We start from the raw sequence: 17,649 nt of genomic DNA, 5'->3' as shown, positions 1-17,649 counted from the left end.
TGAACTTTATAGAGAACATTAGAAAGCCCTATTTCTGTATGTGGATTCAAATAGATAAATGATCAACAGTCCTGAACTGAGGTTAACTGCCAGGTTTCAAAGAGACTTTTCTTAGTGCAATCAATTCTGCAGAAACAATTTCTCTGTTAAAAAAAGAAAAACACCCAAAAACTACAGAGCAAATTTCTCAGACAGTATCTATTAAAATAGAAGTTAACCAACATATTTTCCTAACTGTTCAATGGAGGAAAACATAATTCTACTTCCATAATACTGAAATACACTGAATGCCTAGTACTGGATAAAAAGTTCCAATGAAGTATAACACTACGCAACTTAGGAGGAATTTTTGAAATGTCTGTATTAATATATATAATCTTCTATTGCCATGTCTTAAAGCAACCACCAAAAGTCAACTTGTTTCAAAGAGCACTGTTTTCCAAATTCCCCATATAAAGAAGATCCTTGCAATAGACTGATAAAGAATAATTTCATGTAAGAACAGTATCAGAGTTTTAATACAGAAATTCATGATTGACAGAATGTAACTAATCCTAATATAATCGTAAATAGAGAAGTATATTTTTCATCACAAAATACTTCAATCACTGCCCTACACTGTGCTAAAAATGGAAATTTTGAAACACTGTAGATCGCTTCCATTTACGTCTGTGATTGGCTACCTGAGCCTTATTTTAAGACAGACTTTAGAGAGTTCAATGACAAACCCTATTTTTGTCATAACTTACCTGTAATTCTATTAAACCATTCCAAACAACTTGATTCACACAGAAGTTGTTCACCTACTACACACTGTAGGGAAAAAAGGCTGAAAGTTTTAAATGTGTAATTGGAACCCTGGACATAAGAACCTAGTATTCTTCCACAGATTACATTTATCCTTTTTGCAATGACAACATTAACACTTTTTCTGAATAACTGAAATTGTAATACTAAAATAATTTTCTCTATTGTTTATTTCTATTTTAAACATTATTAACATATGTAAATATTATTCTTTTCCTACACACATTTATTCCTATTTTCAATATTCTACATATTTTTCCCTACCTGTCCTGTTTTATAATGCCTTGCAAACTGGTTAACCACTCGATAGTCATTTGCAAAGTACTCCATCAGAATTGAGGGAACTTCAGCAAAATCAGTAGCACATCTGGTTCCTAGAGGTAGAATAATTATACACATTAGCATTTGCTATTTCCACTAACACAAATAGTTAACTCTTCCCAAAGGGTTTTGCAGCTTTCAGTTTGGACTTTTGGTGAACTTTAATGTTCTTTCATTTATTAAGTCAATATTTTATTTCCATTATTGTACATACTGCCAGAAAAGCTTCATTATGATCCTACACATTTCACTATAAATCACAAAGTAAAACAAAATATTTGAACAGCTGGGAGAGGCACCTTATAAAGCTCTGGATCACACCCTTTTTAAACTAAACCAGACTGCAGACAAACTGGCCCTACATGAAACACCAGATCAATTTAAGTGTCCTAAACCTAAATTAAACTACAATGTAAATAAAACTCTGCCTTAATCTCATTCACAGTTACAAGTTTTAGCTTCCATCTGTTTTCTGAGCTTACTTATGCTTTATATTAACCTCACTTTATAAAACTGAGTCATTCATTCAAGGAACACTCTTGCAGATTGAAGACATGTTCTATGTAACTGCAATGAGGTAATATTTTAGCTGTTACTATTTTCAAAAAGCACTTTCCCAAAAGCCTTATTTATTCCAATCTTTATCAGCATCTTACCCAATGGAAGTTATTAAAAAGTGTAACACATTGCCAAATCAAAGCTGAGTTTCTGATTTCTGTATTAAGGTTAGCAATGTAAAAGCTGTTGCTTTCATAGTGGATCCACTGAGTCATCACCTCTATCCCTGTCTGCCAGGCACCATGTCAACATTCAGAATTATTCTTAAATCGCAGTATGCTTTTACAATTTTTTTGAAGACTAGTTTTTAAAATCACTCCTTTGACCTCTACAAACCTTCCTAATTTTTAATCTTAATTTATAATCTGTTTATACTCAATGATTCAGAGTGATACTGCTCTTTAGTATAAATAGCATTTATCACACTTTTTTACCCACTACACTGAGAGAAACTGTATTCTCTCTGAGCCACCATTATCCAAAGGCAACGTGAAGGCTAAGAAATCATCTGCTCTAGTTCTTCTCTGTACCTGCTGCAGATTGAATTCACCTTCAGACTAGACACATAAAACTGTGCCCGAACATTGCATGATGTTTCACTAGTACCTTTACCATTCTAATACTTACTGCTGTTAGATACAGCTCTGATGTAATTTCAAATCACACTGGACCTTTTCACAGACACATTAGCTATATGCACTTCTGCACTGACACATAAAACTATGAATCTGTCCACCACTGCTGAAAAAGCCATTTGATATCAAAAATTCTCCTTAAATTCTGAAAATGCATCATCTGCACTGTCTAGTTCTGAATTAAAGTAAGGCAAGAGAGAGCAAGAAATATGTCAAATTACTTCAGCTCATCTCAAATAGAATGTCAAATATTTTGTTCTCACAATAGCCTGTAGTCATCTTGTTTTCAAACTTTACCACCCTTGTGTTCCATGAGAGCAGACAGCTCTAACAGACATCCCTGGGACAAGCCCTTTGATTGTAACACATTCCAAATCCACAAAAAAAGGATTCTCTGCAGAAACAACACCACTGACCTCCAACCTCCAATGCTGCTTTTACAATGATAGATCTGGAGTGAAATCCTGTGGGATTCAGGACTACCTGGAGCTAAGGCAACACAGAAACCATACACAGGGTCTCCTGGAAAGTCTGAGCCTCAAAATTAGCCACTTCCTGCCCCTTCAGGAGTTTGACATGCAGACACACATGATTCAGCAGAAGAGGAGAAGTTGCTATTTTGGGCATATAAGTATTCCTGTAGCTCAAGATGAGTAAGGCTATATGAGTGGAAGGAGTAGGGGAGAGCCCTTAGCTGTCCCCAAGACTATACAGAGCTTATTCTGAAGGAATTATGCAGTGTTCATCTGTTTTAACCATGTCCAGTAGTGATATAAAACAGTTCAGTCAATTTTAATTTTAAACAGACAGCTTAAAGAAAAAGACTTTTTTTGCCACTGGGTGCAAAGATGTCTATTGATAAAACATTAACTGCACCATGGACACCCCTTCGTATCACTAGCATAAAAATGGTAAAACATTAAAAAATAATTCTTCAGACAAGGGAGTTAAAATATCATCTATTTGGTTGTTTGTTTTCTTTTCTTTTCTTTTAAATAAGTAAACATCTACTACACTTGAGATTTCCAGCACACTATTATAGAAAATAATATACCAAGCTGTCCACAAGTTAAAAAAAAAAAAAGAAGCATGCCAAGCAGTCTTAGCCAGCATGGATCTTTGACCTGTTTGCCACAACTGCAGAAGGTTACAGAAGCCGGAGACCTGCCAGCCAGTAGTCTCACTACTCTTCGCAAGACCTAATTCACTAATTTTCCTTCATTCATTTTCCTAAGTCATTTCCAACCCAGGATTCATTGTGGTTTTACACTTGGTACAACCTATTTCCCAACCTCCAACTATTCTACTGATTATAAACTCCACATAAGACAAACTTGCAAGAGTGGATATCACCAATAGAAAGATCAACAGTACATAAAAAAGAGACAGCAATATCTAATTCTCATTAGAAAACGGATATTCAAGTGTTTTTTGGTCGAGTTTTACATAATATCTGAGGATCTGACTCTATATTCTCAAATCGTCAAGGGTACAGAAATATTAACATGACAACCATTTTTGGTTCATATTATTTTTATTCTTTTTTTTTTTTTTCTGTGTATTTTTAAAATCTACTTTCTTCTGGAAATTAAACATTGGACTAAAACAAAAAAAAATCACTATTACAACTTCCTTACCAGTGACATGTTGGTACCGAGTTCTTCCCAGCATAGAATGCATAGCATGTCCCATTTCGTGGAAGAGATTCTCCATCATACCAGGACTTAGTAGCGTTGGTGTACCTCTTGCTGAATTAGGAAGGCTCAGCATAAGAACAACTACAGGTAGCTGGTACTCTCCATTTTCCTTTAGCCTGCCTCCTCGAACTGTAAAGTGACAGTCCTTTTCAAGGTAAAAGCAAACATGGACAGCCAATGTCATTATATCAATGATGTTAAAACAATGATTAAATTAAACTAATCTGTTAAATCAAATCTGAACATATACTCAGTTATACAAGTAGAATTCAGTGATCATTAACAGTGCTGTTGAATAGCAGCACTGTTTCTTCATCCTTATTATGCTTCAAATTCATAAGGAAATTATTTCATACAGCAAAGACTGTGTTGCTTTTAGAAAATAAAATTATTTCTTTATGTTTTAGAATTATTTAGAAAACCGTTCAAATTTTCTAACAGGTATCACTAATGCCAAGAAATTTACTGATGTGTCAAATACATAATTTGTACATACAAACTAAGTTCTCTCCTCAGCCTTCAGCAGTAACTTCTTTATAAAATATACCACACAGCACTACTAGTTTATTGTGAAATACTAGCAAATCAGTTATATATTAAACTAACAGATTTAGAGTTTGTCCACTCATCACCTCACTAAAGGTGGTAATTTGCAGACGCTTCTACTGAGTGAAGTGTCTACTGTACTGCATCCTATTGCCAATATACTGGCACTAAGTAGTGACTGAGCCACAACAGTTAGAACCATCCACAATTTTAAGGAGAATTTAGAATCAAAATTAGTTGAGTGTAAAGATTAGAAAGTGTTAATGTCAGATTGTTCCTACTTGTAAACAGTAGGCCAGAAAATAAGTGTTTAAATATCTACCATTACTCTAAACAGAATTCTATGATATTTCATAATGCCTGCTACTCTGTACCACAGAGTCTGAGTTCAGCCTATTGGATAATGTTTTTTTAAACAAAAGCTTGCCCTAAAACATATTTTACTTAAATCCACATGTGAAGTTACAGACATTCCCTGTTTAAATTTATTTTAAAATGAGGCAAGTTTTACTAAATTTACATTGAACGCAAATGGCACTAACGCTACAGTCATTACTTATATAAAACCTAAGCTGAAGTCAGATCCTAAATGTTACCTGATGTGGTTTGTCAGGTCGCTGGAAGAAGTCACAATAGATGTACCCCAGCAAACCTTCGGTTTCATGAACAACAGCCTGAAGAAAAAAAGAGTATCATTTCTATAGTGAAAGCACTGATAATGTGTAAACTGAAGACCTAATATTCAAATCCCAAGACTTATAATGAATAAATAACAAACAAACTGGGAATAATTAATATAAAATCCATTGGTAATTTTAACTGAAAAAAAATGTACAAAATTCACATCTTGTATTTCAAACTAGAGACATTTCTGCATTTCACTCAAAACTAGCTATGCACAGATTAGTATTAAAAGTACTTTCTGTATTTCTACTGTCCGTAGACTCCAAATGGGAAACAGAAGCAGATACATCATGAAAACAAAAACAGAAAGGGTAAGGAGTAATTATAAATTGACCCATAGTATATAAAGAACAGCATTTCTTGCTGGAGGCTCAGTGGAGAAGATCTGGCAGTGAATAAATGCAGGAAGACAACAGAGGAACTTAGGAACCTGATGAGTAAGTTATTGTGCAAGTTTTTATTTCCACCCTCCCCTAAAAAGAGGGCAGAAAAATAAAAGCAAAAATCAATCTCAAAGTAAAGATGACTTTCAGGGCAAAAAAATGAGTCAATGACACACAACTGCTAGGACAGACACCTACAGCATTCTACTCATCTATGGTCATCTATAAATTGAAACTAAATAAACTAACAGGGCTCATTCAGAAAAGTGCAACAATAATCACCAAACACAGAAATTGTTTCTGATTCAGGCACCCTTGACACAGAGTTATTACTAAAACATAAAACATCAACTCTCCAAAAAGCACTTAAAGAGATGATAAAGCTCTTGAGGTCTAACTTCAACTAAAATTAGACAACTAGTTTGGCTTTTGATATCCAAGGTAGGTATCCAAGTAATTTTTTTTTTAAGTTTGATTTATAGTTCATAGGAATGCACTATCTTGTTTATTTTCCCTTTGGTTTCAGATGCTGGGAACAAGAACACTTACCAACTTTCGAACATCTTCAGACCAAATCTCTCCTCTCTTTGTCTGTTCTGCATAGAGAGAGATCCCTAGGAGCTGACTGAACAAAGAGTTCAAACCTTCCATGCATGCCCCGAGAGAGAAAAATGGACAGTACAAGCCAGGATCAATGTTGTACCTAAGGGAATACAAGAATCACATACCAGTCAGTCAGCAGAGCTACACAAACTACAGCACTCACCTTCAAGCCACAGGATGTCACAAAATACTCCAGCTCAGCCCAAAGGCCGTCAGCAAGCATGTTTGGCTTTATTTTTCAAATAATGAAACCAAGTTACAGGCACAGTGCTTTGCAGTACTTCAATATTTTTTAATATTCAAATCTGGATACCAAATTCAACAGATGTTGACTATGATTTTCAGAAATGTGGTGAACATGTAGCCCAAACAGACCATGGCAACATGATGGGTGGCCAAGCAGTGGTTTTTGATATTCAAAAGGCCACTGGCACTCAAGTACCTTTCCCACGCCAAGGCTGCATCGTGTGACTGATCAGAAAAACAAGCTGGCTTTGGCTGTGGTGCAAGCCAAATCCTCAGCTAGGGCAGGAAACCAACTGGTAAGCACTGCTGATTCTGCAGTCTTGTCTTTCACTACAGCAACAGAAACACCAAGTAGACACAATCACCTCCCACACAAAAATCACACCTCAAGCTCTGGGGACTCTGTTGAACCTGTAGAAAATATCTTACAGCTGTGAGCCACCTGAAAATTTTAGTATGTGACATGGATTTCAAACATGGCCAAGTTTCCTGAGCCTAACCTCAACCAACTATGTTCAAAATGCTGTAGCACAGAAGACACTCATAGGCAGGAAGACATCATGCATATGCATGCACACATATAAACTTGAGAATGAACAAAAAATTGAAAAAGAAGTTCAGAGATGTATGCAGTCTGTAAAAGGGTTTACACTCCCCTGAGACTCTGCCCCTAAAAAGTAAACACACTACAAGTGAATCAAGCAAATAAATGCTTTGAGAAGCTACACCTTTCACAAGCTGATCAGCACCACACAACTCTTTTGAGACAAGAGTAAAATCAGAACTGGAATTTGTTTGTAGTTGTGTGTGCACCCCAAACAGCAAAAAATACTCTTGCCTCATTTCACATACAAAGCCCAAGTGTTATTTTATACCATTTGCTAGGGTCTCAGAGAAAAGACAGATTAACTCTAAACAATCACAGCCACTGAAATTTAAACATGCACCAGCTAGACTACAATAGCTGGACACCAAAGATGAGAACCATGCTGTTTTTAGGGCTGTGATCAAAAGGTTTAATTACAGACCAGCTGTGAAAGAGCCCCTGCCCACACACCTACCCTTCCTTCCTTCCCACTCCCACAGAGAAAGCAGCCCACTGGGGATACTTCATTTGCCAAAATGCTGCTTACAACTGCAGCTCTGTCTCTGAACTGTGAGGCACAGCAGGGTGGAGTTACTACATGGAGTAAGCCATGATATAGTGAGGCACAAGATTTTTCTTATTTTCACACCACAAATGCATGAAGCTAAAACTAGCGTATTCCATTCTATACTTAACTATACTGGAACACAGAAAATAAAACAGATTTTGCTTCTGTCATATTGACACATTTTTTCAAGATCTTCACACTCAAATTCATACTCTGCATGTTTCCATATGCACATTTTACTTCTTACTCAAAAGGTCATTACACCCAAGGAAATAAGCCTGACATAAATCACTTTAGATCAAGTTTGATAAAAAGACTGAAAGCAAGTCTCTAAAAGAAAGCAGAAGAGATGAGTTAATTTTCATGTAAGCCACAGAAACTTGGAGTATAAAGGATACTGACTGACCTGCAAAGCTCCCCCTTCCACCTCAAAGTACAGAATTACAGGGTATGTGTTGAATATCCTAAGAATTTTAGTCAGTAATTCCTAAGAATTGCAATGCTCTCAACAGTGGCACTTTTTGGAAAGCTTTAGGAGGTAAATCTGAGATCTCTCCACACATTTATAGAATCGCCCAGTGATCGCCCAGACTATTACCGTGAAAACTGAAACACACCACTAAATCGTTCAGATGTCCTGATTCTGCTCTGAAGCTCTCCCTATATACAGACAAGACCTGTTAAAACAACCCTTCTTTTGGCAGAAAATCATAAGAACCTCCATAATAGTTCAGAACTGTTCTTTGTCATATCACTTTAAAATCTTGTACTATCATCCTATATGCCACTATGAATAGTATGCTGAGTTTTCCATTTGCAATTCTAAGAATTGCTTCTTCAACTAATATCTGGCTACAAAAGTACTGTCTCAATACACAACACAGACAAGCTCAAGTGGTTTCATTGCACAAGGGCTCTCTGCAGGGCTTTTTTGCTGAGTGCATTTTAATCAGTGCTGCCAAAGCTATGCTTATGTGCAAAGCCTGCACACCCTCCTCCCCCCAGACATCCAGCATCATTCAGGGTTCCTGTGCCATTTCCTCCCTGTCCAGTGGGAGAAGAGAGACAAGCATATGAGGTATTTCAATAAAGAACCCATATGATACAGTACTAGAAGCACACACTTCAGTCAATCAAAATTTAACACTACCAACAGCTCACACTCATAACAAAACATCAGATTTTCACAGCTGCAAGAAATTAAAACATGTAACTCCCAACAGTGAGTTCATCTGCAGGATAAGAGAACATAAAAATAATATGAAATTAAAAAACAGCACCCTTGAAAACATTTCTTGAAATTAGATAACTTTTACACAAGAAATAAGAAAAATCAAAAGATGTGTAGAGACTGCTCAAAATTTTCTAAAGAGCTGAATTTTTTTGATGGACCAGCTAACCCTGGAAACCATTTCCAAATACATGAAAGACAAGAAAGTCACCAGGAGTACTCAGCATAGATTCACCAAAGGCAAGTCATGCTTAAATAACCTGATAACCTTATATGATGAAATAATTGGCCTGGCAGAAAAGGGGAGAGAAGTGCACGTCACCTCCCCAGACTTCAGTGAGTCCTTTTGCGCTTCCTGTGTCAAATGATCCCATAAGATCCTTGCAGAGAAGCTGTCAATGTATGGGCTGGATAAGCAGACAGAAAACTGGCTGAATGGCAGGGCCCAGAGGGAGGTGATCAGTGCCACAATGGCTGCTTGGAGGCCAAGGACCAGCAGTGCGCTCCAGAGGTCAATACCGGGTCCAGTCCTGTCCAGTTGTTGGCAGGTAACACCAAACTGTCATCTAATCTGGGAGGAGTGGCTGATCTGTCAGAGGGCCTTGCTTCCAGCCACTGGGACCTTTACAGGTTTACACGATAAATGAACTTCAAGAAGTTCAAAAGGTTCTCCCCTGCACCTTGGGAGGACAACCCCAGGCACCAATATGTGCTGGAGGACACCCAGACCCAGCAAGAAAGGAGTTTTGCAGACAGGGACCTGAGGGTCCTGGTGGACGCCAAGTTAAACACGATCCAGCGAGGGCCCCTTGCCACAAAGAAGGTGAACAGCATCCCGGGTGCATTGGGAAGAGCATGGCCAGCATGCTGAGGGAGATGATCCTTCTGCTCTACTCAGCACTGTGTCCAGTGTTGAAGTGGTGTGGCCAGTGCTTGGCTCATCAGAAAAAGAGAGACACAGCCATGCTGGTTTGGCCTGGGAAAGAGAAGGCTCAGAGGGATCTTAATAAGGATTAGAAATTCCTGAAGGGAGGGTGCATAGAGGACAGAGCCAGGCTCTTCTCAGTGCTGCCCAGCAACAGGATCAGATGCAATGGGCACAGAACGGCGCATGAGATGTTGCATCTTAACATCAGGAAACATTTTTTTCCCAGTGAGGATTAGCAAGCAGTGGCACAGGTTACCCCTAGAGTCTATGGAGTCCTGTAGCTTGGAGATACTGAAGAGGGGCCCGGACGTGATCCTGGACACTCAGCTCTAGGGGACCCTGCTTTAGCAGGGGGCTGGACCAGATGACCTCTGGAGCAAACTTCCAACCTCACCTATTATGTGAAGGTGTCATATGGAACCTAGGACTAAGAGCACACAGCTGCAATATGAGATAGATTCCAGCTTTATCAGAGGAAGACAATGTTCCGTACTAACTGCAAAGGATTACAACATTAGCTTGAAATACTGGATTAATGTGTTTGCTGGAGGGGTGGGAAAATACAACCTCTGAAACTAATTTTCACGTAATTTCATTCCTGTCAAGAACACGAATACATACTAGCAGGAGAAAGCAATGATATTTCTTCATGAATAGAATAGCTGACACTAATATATTGCAGGGAGAAGATCAATGCCTACTTCTTCCTCATTCTCAGTACTCCTTTAATGTGCAGAATGTCCCCATGACCCTACCCGAGGATGAAAAGGATGTGAAGAAGGCTTTCTGATAAGTACTTTGTAATATACTGCCACTGTCCTAAGTGGGGTGAGGGGTTGGGGTGGTGGCAGGAAATCAGTCTGTAACAGTTTCGTCCTTTGAAAAAGCATTATACTTATCTACCCTCCCACCCTGAAAAATAGCAGTAACAGACTATAATGCCTTAAGGCAGACTCCCCAGAGAAACTAGCCCCCTACTCTGGCTAATATTTGAAGATGTCACAATCTTGACATTTTGAGTACAATGAAGTCCTGACTAAACAACCACTTTAATAGAAACTACACAAAGTTAATGTCAGTCCCTTCTGGTAGAACATTGTCTCCCACATTTAATGAAAGATGTGTGTTAATGTTGTTCTTGCCAACGGAAAGTCTAAAAAAGTTTTGAAAAACTACATTTTTTAATGCAGAATGCCAGAACAAAAATGTTTCTAGTTTGGATCTCAATTGTCCATTTCTGCCTCGCCTATTACACCACTGTGCAAAAAAAGATCAAAGCTGAAGTTAGTGAAAAAATCCTCAAATACCACTAGTGTTTAGAATGCCACAGATCCAATACTAAAATTAATTTTGGACACACCTGGCAGCCAGTGCAGATTATATTATATACCTTGAGTTATCTGGAATCCATTGTTTGTTTGCTAGCCAGTGCAGTGTCCTAGGAGTTATGAAGAAAGGGGTTAAAACCCATAATATAGTGCAATTATCACAATCAAATGATAATAACCAGTAATATTTCAAAATGAGTACTGGCTACTGAAAAAAAAAAAGCCACTCCTCCAATAAGTGTGTAATGCATCTTCAAAAACCTTTGTCTACATACCAGTCTATACCCACTAAGCAGTAATCATTCCAGACACCAAAACACAGATTCAATTCCCAAGTTTTGAATTTGGTCCTACCTCATACATGAACTCTACTTTCACAAATTTAGTACAACCAACTATAACTGAAGAAAACCTAACCCCAAACTTGCACTGATTCCAGGAAAACTTTCTCTTTGGGCTTACTTAAGAACAGCAATTAGCCAAAACCTCAGCCATCTGAAACTGATGTTCTCTAACCAAAACCTCAGTTCCTGGAATTATTACTGATAGGCGATCTTACTTTTCAGTGGCAAGAGCAAACTTATGACTGACTCTTTTCTGAGCATCTACCTTCAAATTTAATGCTACTCACTGGAAAATAAAAGGTGTAACACTAGGCAAGATTAGAGGACAATGAGGAAAAGGGAAGAAATTAAAAGATTTGAAACTTCCCCAAAAAATAAAAATACTCAATGAACAGAACAGGAAATGCTGCAATCTCTACTAGATCTCTAAAATTTAAATGTGGCATATGAGTGTGGGTAGAAAAGTATTTGGAAGTGTTTACAAATTAGATGTTCCCTGGCTGAAGATTCTTGGTTGATTTCAGACACTCAAATGGTAGCAGTCATTAGCAACTTCATTGTTTCCAGATGACAAAAAAAAAGCATCTGTTAGCTAGCAAATGATTACCCAATCTCAGTTACTGACAGCTTCATCACATTAGTGGAACTGCAGGAATATATTTCCCAGGCATAGTACTTTGGCATTCAAATTCATACCAATCTAAAAACATGGTAGCTCAACCTCCTGGCAGCAATGGCGACTGTGATTGTGACAGCAATCCAAACTTCTCTTCCCTCAGTCCTTTGAATGAAAATTCTCATGCTGTTAAAGGGTCTCAAGTTGTATCTTCAAAACACACTCTGACCTGGGCCAAATTTTCTAAAAGACCACATAAAACTTCAGGACTAAGACTTCTCTCAATACACTACTTTAGCATTTTAAATTGCCCAGTTACAAAGACAGAGCTTGTCTGTGTAGGATGCAGAGCCTTTTTGAGGGCTGATCCAAGACTGTAAAATTAATTTCTTCTGAAGCTAAAGGGAAAACTTCAAGTACCCCATCTTCTATCCCAGGTGTATGGTGCTTCTTTGATCCCTTTTTTTCAAACATGAAACCAAGTGTATTTGTTAATGCAGACTAAAGCCTTCCAACAAAACCCTACCAAAACCAAGGCATTCCTGTCTTGGCAGGGGGTTGGGCTAGATTATCTCCAGAGGTCTCTTTCAACCCTAACGATTTTGTGATTCTGGGATTCCACTGCACATTACTTTTCAATCAACATAATGAAAGGACAACAACTTCAGTTAATGAATTAGCTGACACTGCCTGACTCTACATAAAAAGGAGTAGTCTTTCCAAAGTGCTATAGCTTAGCCTTCCCCTGAAATGCTCACTAGTCAGCAATCTTCATAATCTATAGGTTAATAAATGTTGGTGACCCTACTGTGCATATAATTATTTTTATTACACATGTTAAAGCGGCAACCATTCTAAGAATCACTTCATGCACAATTTTCAAGCTGTTATTAATTGTGAGCTTGAATAGTTGTACAGCTTTGTGCCTTCTATTTAAAACAAACAGTAAAAAACTGAAATAAAACTTCAAGAAGCAGCTGCTTTATTATGAGCACACTCTTTGGCAAGCTGCCTCCACATTTATTCAGACAAGTTATGATTTTATCTCCTACAGGAAGTGCACTCAAGTATTTTTGGGAAAAGGAATCAGAAAGGAAATTATCATGACCCACACTGAACTACAGTAACAGACACCCTGCTACCAGTAAAATTTCTGCTAAGGGTTACTGCTGCTAGGAAGAAAGGTTAATGTTCTGCAGACAGACAGCATCTAGTGACAGTAACTACTGCAAAGAAGAACTGGAAGACAGGTATTCTTGTGTGTCACAATTTGCAGCCCCAGAAGAGCTGACAGACTCTGCAGCAGGGAGAACGATGCACATAGCAGAGTAACATCACCAGCAAAATGTTGTACTGCTGTCTCCAAAGCCAGCAAACATGTGGAAATGTGGTTACAGCACTTCCTAAGGAACAAAAATAATTCAGGGCAGCTATGCAAGCCAGGGCAAGAAGTGAACACACTGTCTGGATACACTTTTGCTTAAAATGTGAGTTCTGGGCCTTTGGATGCCTATGTCACAAGAAAAGGGCAAACACAAATATTATAACACTTTCAAGCTTAATAAGGTATCAATTGTAACTAGCACAAGTCTAGAGCTCAGCTATAACCTTTTGCTTCTTTCTGGAACTTGGGCTTTCCTGACTGGACTGCATGTTGTATAGATGAATACCAAAAAGATGAAGAGCACTGCATTTTCTATGGGAATATGCCTTTGAAAATGCAGGCAAAAGAGATGTATCTCAGACGATGTTAACTTTGCAGAGAACTACATACTCCAGTCAAAAAGATTTCTTACCATGTAACATTTCTTTTACTGTATCTCAGGTAAAAAAACTGCAGGTACGGACTGATTTTTGATATTTGCAATTTGCACAGCTACAAAAAGATTTTCCCAACTAACCTTGAACTTGACTACATAAATTTTCTTAAGCCACTATATGAAACTTAAAGGATCTGAATCTAATTCTGGAAGATCAGGAAAAGGAAATATCAAAACTTCTATCCGTTACAGACATACACACACCCATCAGAAAACACAATGATTAATCTGAAAAAGACTTCCTGAAATCAAGGATTTTGTACATGCCTAGATATGAATATTTTTTTTTAAAAGGTTGCTTTTAGTTTTGATGTAGGAAATGTAACGTTTATGTAAAAAAAAGTGGACACCAACACACACTCACCTTTGCATAAATCAGTAACAGCACCAACAAATATATACATGAACTCCTCTACAGTGGAAAAGAATATTTTTCTCTCTGCCAGACTTTCAGTTAAGCTGCTTTGACTTAAGAAAGATAAAAATCAAGACTCAAAGAGGTCCCTTTTATTGTAATAATGAACCCTAAATTATTTGTTTCTCCTGCAGAACTGCATAACTCTCATGCTTACATGTTGAAAAATGTAAAAGACTGAGATACATAAACTTGAACATAATAGGATTGCTCTGTATTCATTGTGTATATTCCAGTAACATAATTCACTATGAACATCTGATTTCAAATGCCAAAGCCTTTGTATTTATAACAGAGCCCAAGAAAGAATGAAAATTTTCTTATACACTCTATGTCCAAATGTGAGCCCAGTAATTTTACGAAATCTCGGTACCCTCCTAACAAAAGCAGAAATATCAAAGAAAGCTGTAGTTTCTTTAATGGAAATTCCTGCTTTTTATTAAAGGATAAACTACATTTAAGAAATCCAGACACTTTACTTTCACAGTTTACAGCCCAGCAGTATTTTTAAGAGAAGCAAAATAGCTAAACCAATTAAAAAAAAAGATTATAAAAAGAAGTTAACTGACACAATGAGGTTTGGTTATTCTTCAAGAACAGTAGGCTTCAAACAAAAAGGCTGTGCCCCTGTGAGAGACAAAGATGTAGTATGTGATTATAAATAATTATTTCTAAGCTTGTATGACTTCACTGAGTCTAACTAAAATGCAGACTCCTAAAATCACTTTCATTTAAGCTGTATCTGTGGAACAAGGCTAAGACTGTTTTGTGCAACATGACTTTCATCTATTCTATTAAGAATGCTTTTTATAAAATTGAACATTAGGGATATTTGTATCAGGATCCCTGCTCTTCAGAACACAAGCATTCAGACTCTTAACAATCACAAATTAGCTGCCAGGCAAAAATTCTTATAAGTGGCTATTAAATGTAGTCCCTGATATATCCTGACTTCTTTGGGGTTTTTTTGTGAGAAAAATTATTACTCTGTTGACATCCACAAAAAATATAGAAGACAAAGTTAACTATCTCTAATAAAACAGATCCTGTCAAAACTTTCAAAGAAACTTGAAAAGATCTAGTTACTGAAGATAAAAAGTGAGATGAACCCCTCAGGTTAACTTGAAGAGATCAAGACAAGGAAAACCCCTTCCAATTTTCATTACATGCCAGACTATGAAATTTAATTATTTACCTAAAGAGAGACTCTTAACCATGATTTATAGAAGACTCTGGATTTCTTAAGTATAAAAACAATAATAGTAATAATAGAAAGCCTTTGTACTCTCATCAACCATAAAGTAGCACCTGTTTTTCACATTCCTTTTTTACTTTCTGTTAATTGTACTTCCTAGAATATTTTGGAGGAGGTCAAGGGGTAATTTGGAATATTTTTATCAACACTGCACGCAACTTTTAGATTTGACTTAGTTTTCAAATCAACCATTTCTTTGTTCTTCCACAGTATTTTGAATAAAGAAGTAATTCTTGAAAGCTGAATTCTGCCTCACAGCAATGCTTTTCAATAACTTTCAGGTTTCCCTCCAAAAAGCTTAATTCACCAGTTTTAGTGACTGGTGAGTTTAAAGTGACTTAAACCTACATTAGCTGATTTAACAGAAGGTTACCTTCCCTTTCTTATAAATTGTTTGTTACAGAAAGTTCTCCTTCTCTCTGAGCACTTTGGTTAAAAGACTTCCTGGTTACATTTTGCATTACTTTTCCACTTCAGCTTTCAAATTGAACAGAGTGACAGGTTTCTCACACGTTCTGCAAAGGGTCTGGGCTATATTTCCACATGGCATTCCTGAGACAGAACAGTCTTTCATGAAACTAAAAAATAAACTTACAAAAAGCAGCCATGAACAAGTTTCTTTACTAGTAACTCGCAAACATCAATATTAGTTGCAGCTTTCAGGAACTTGTGAAACAACCAGTCCCATTTTCATACCTTGGTACTGAACCTCCTCCTCTGAAAAACCCAGAAGTGGTGACCACCCTCCCCAGAAGCCAGTAACCTACATACAGTCCCAACAAGAAAGGAGGTGATTTAATCCTAATTTCTGCTAAGATGGCACCCCAAGATCCAAAAAAGCTGTCATGGTGGCTTCTCTTTCCTAACATCAGGAAACTAACTTATTTTTGTACTGATCTGTCATCCTCAAGGCTGGTCTTATTTCCTTTCTTTGTAGTCCTAAAGAAAGGGACCAGCACAGAGTCAGTAATCTGCAAGCACATCCCAGCTTCAAGGTGAATAAAATCTGGGACATTTTGGCAAAATTCCACAGCGAATTATAGCCAGTGAAGTCAACCCAGCCTGGCAAGAACCACAGGTTAAGGAAACAGGAGTCAATATCAAATACACAAAGCTCACTGCTGATGGTTCTGAACATTTTTTGTGCAGAACAGTTCTGCACCTCTGTCAGACGTGACTAAGCACAGCCAATCCTACCTTCAAGGCTGACTTCAAAAAGTCTCCCACAGCATTTTGGGGCGATTTTCTATTGTGTTTTTTCCTCTGACCTAGAAGAAGTCAGCAGGACTACCACATCTTTGCAAGATCAGGGACTTGTGAATTACAGCTGCATTTACTGAGAAGTAATGCAATTTAATTAATACCTGGGTACTTGTCTGCACTAAAATGCAACGCTATTATTTTTATAATATACGTATTAGACATTTTCTTGTTAGATGCTGAAGCATGTTCTAGCATTCACTGGTTTATTACCCTTAGCCTGCCAAAATTCTTGAGGTTCTCCTAATTACTCTATCTTCTTTTAAGATACTACTACCCTGATTTTCAGACTTTTGTCTCCTGTTTCTCTTAACAGTACATTTATACCGGTATGTATTTTCCCTGCCTCTTAAACTATAGCTACAAAAACACTATCTTAACTGTAGGTTTAAAGCCAGAGAGGCTACTTAACATAGTCTGGGAAAAAAAAAAAAAGTAAAATATCCTGTTCCCATCAATGGGAGGCTTACACTTTTGAAGTAGGATCAAGTTTCCAGGGAAAAGACTTGGTGAAAGCTGACAGAATCAAAATTGTTGCGGCCGGGTTTAGACAGAAAAACCGCAACTGTGTGGCTTGAGTCTGCAGCGTCTCCTGCTGATCAAGTGGCAGAACAGCAGCGACGGTCGGAAATGCCGTGGAAAGCAGCGACAAAAAACAACCCAGTGCGACAGCAAATAGCATCAAAACTCTACAGCCCAAACGCGTGAGGGCATCCTGCATCCTTCAGAAGTAAATATCTACCTCTCAAAACTAGTGAAGGATTTGTTTCCTTAATCCTGTTACAGTGAAGACTAAATGTATATTTAGAAGATAAAAT

General features: G+C 37.5%; 1 protein-coding gene across 1 annotated transcript in view; it reads right to left on the bottom strand.

Moving 5' to 3' along the window:
* MIPEP (mitochondrial intermediate peptidase) overlaps window positions 1-17,649 on the bottom strand; it is a 66,828-nt gene that overhangs the window by 32,692 nt on the left and 16,487 nt on the right. Inside the window, exons 11-14 of the mRNA XM_058829198.1 lie at window positions 6,181-6,334; window positions 5,161-5,238; window positions 3,959-4,163; window positions 1,072-1,181 (exon numbers count right to left, since the gene is read on the bottom strand). Coding sequence (XP_058685181.1) covers window positions 1,072-1,181; window positions 3,959-4,163; window positions 5,161-5,238; window positions 6,181-6,334 — 547 coding nt within the window. The remainder of the gene's footprint in view (window positions 1-1,071; window positions 1,182-3,958; window positions 4,164-5,160; window positions 5,239-6,180; window positions 6,335-17,649) is intronic.

The sequence above is a fragment of the Poecile atricapillus genome, chromosome 1 (assembly GCF_030490865.1).
Source record: "Poecile atricapillus isolate bPoeAtr1 chromosome 1, bPoeAtr1.hap1, whole genome shotgun sequence".
NCBI classification, from domain to species: domain Eukaryota; kingdom Metazoa; phylum Chordata; class Aves; order Passeriformes; family Paridae; genus Poecile; species Poecile atricapillus.
Note: the sequence above shows the minus strand (reverse complement) of the source record. Positions and strands in the feature narration are given on the sequence as shown.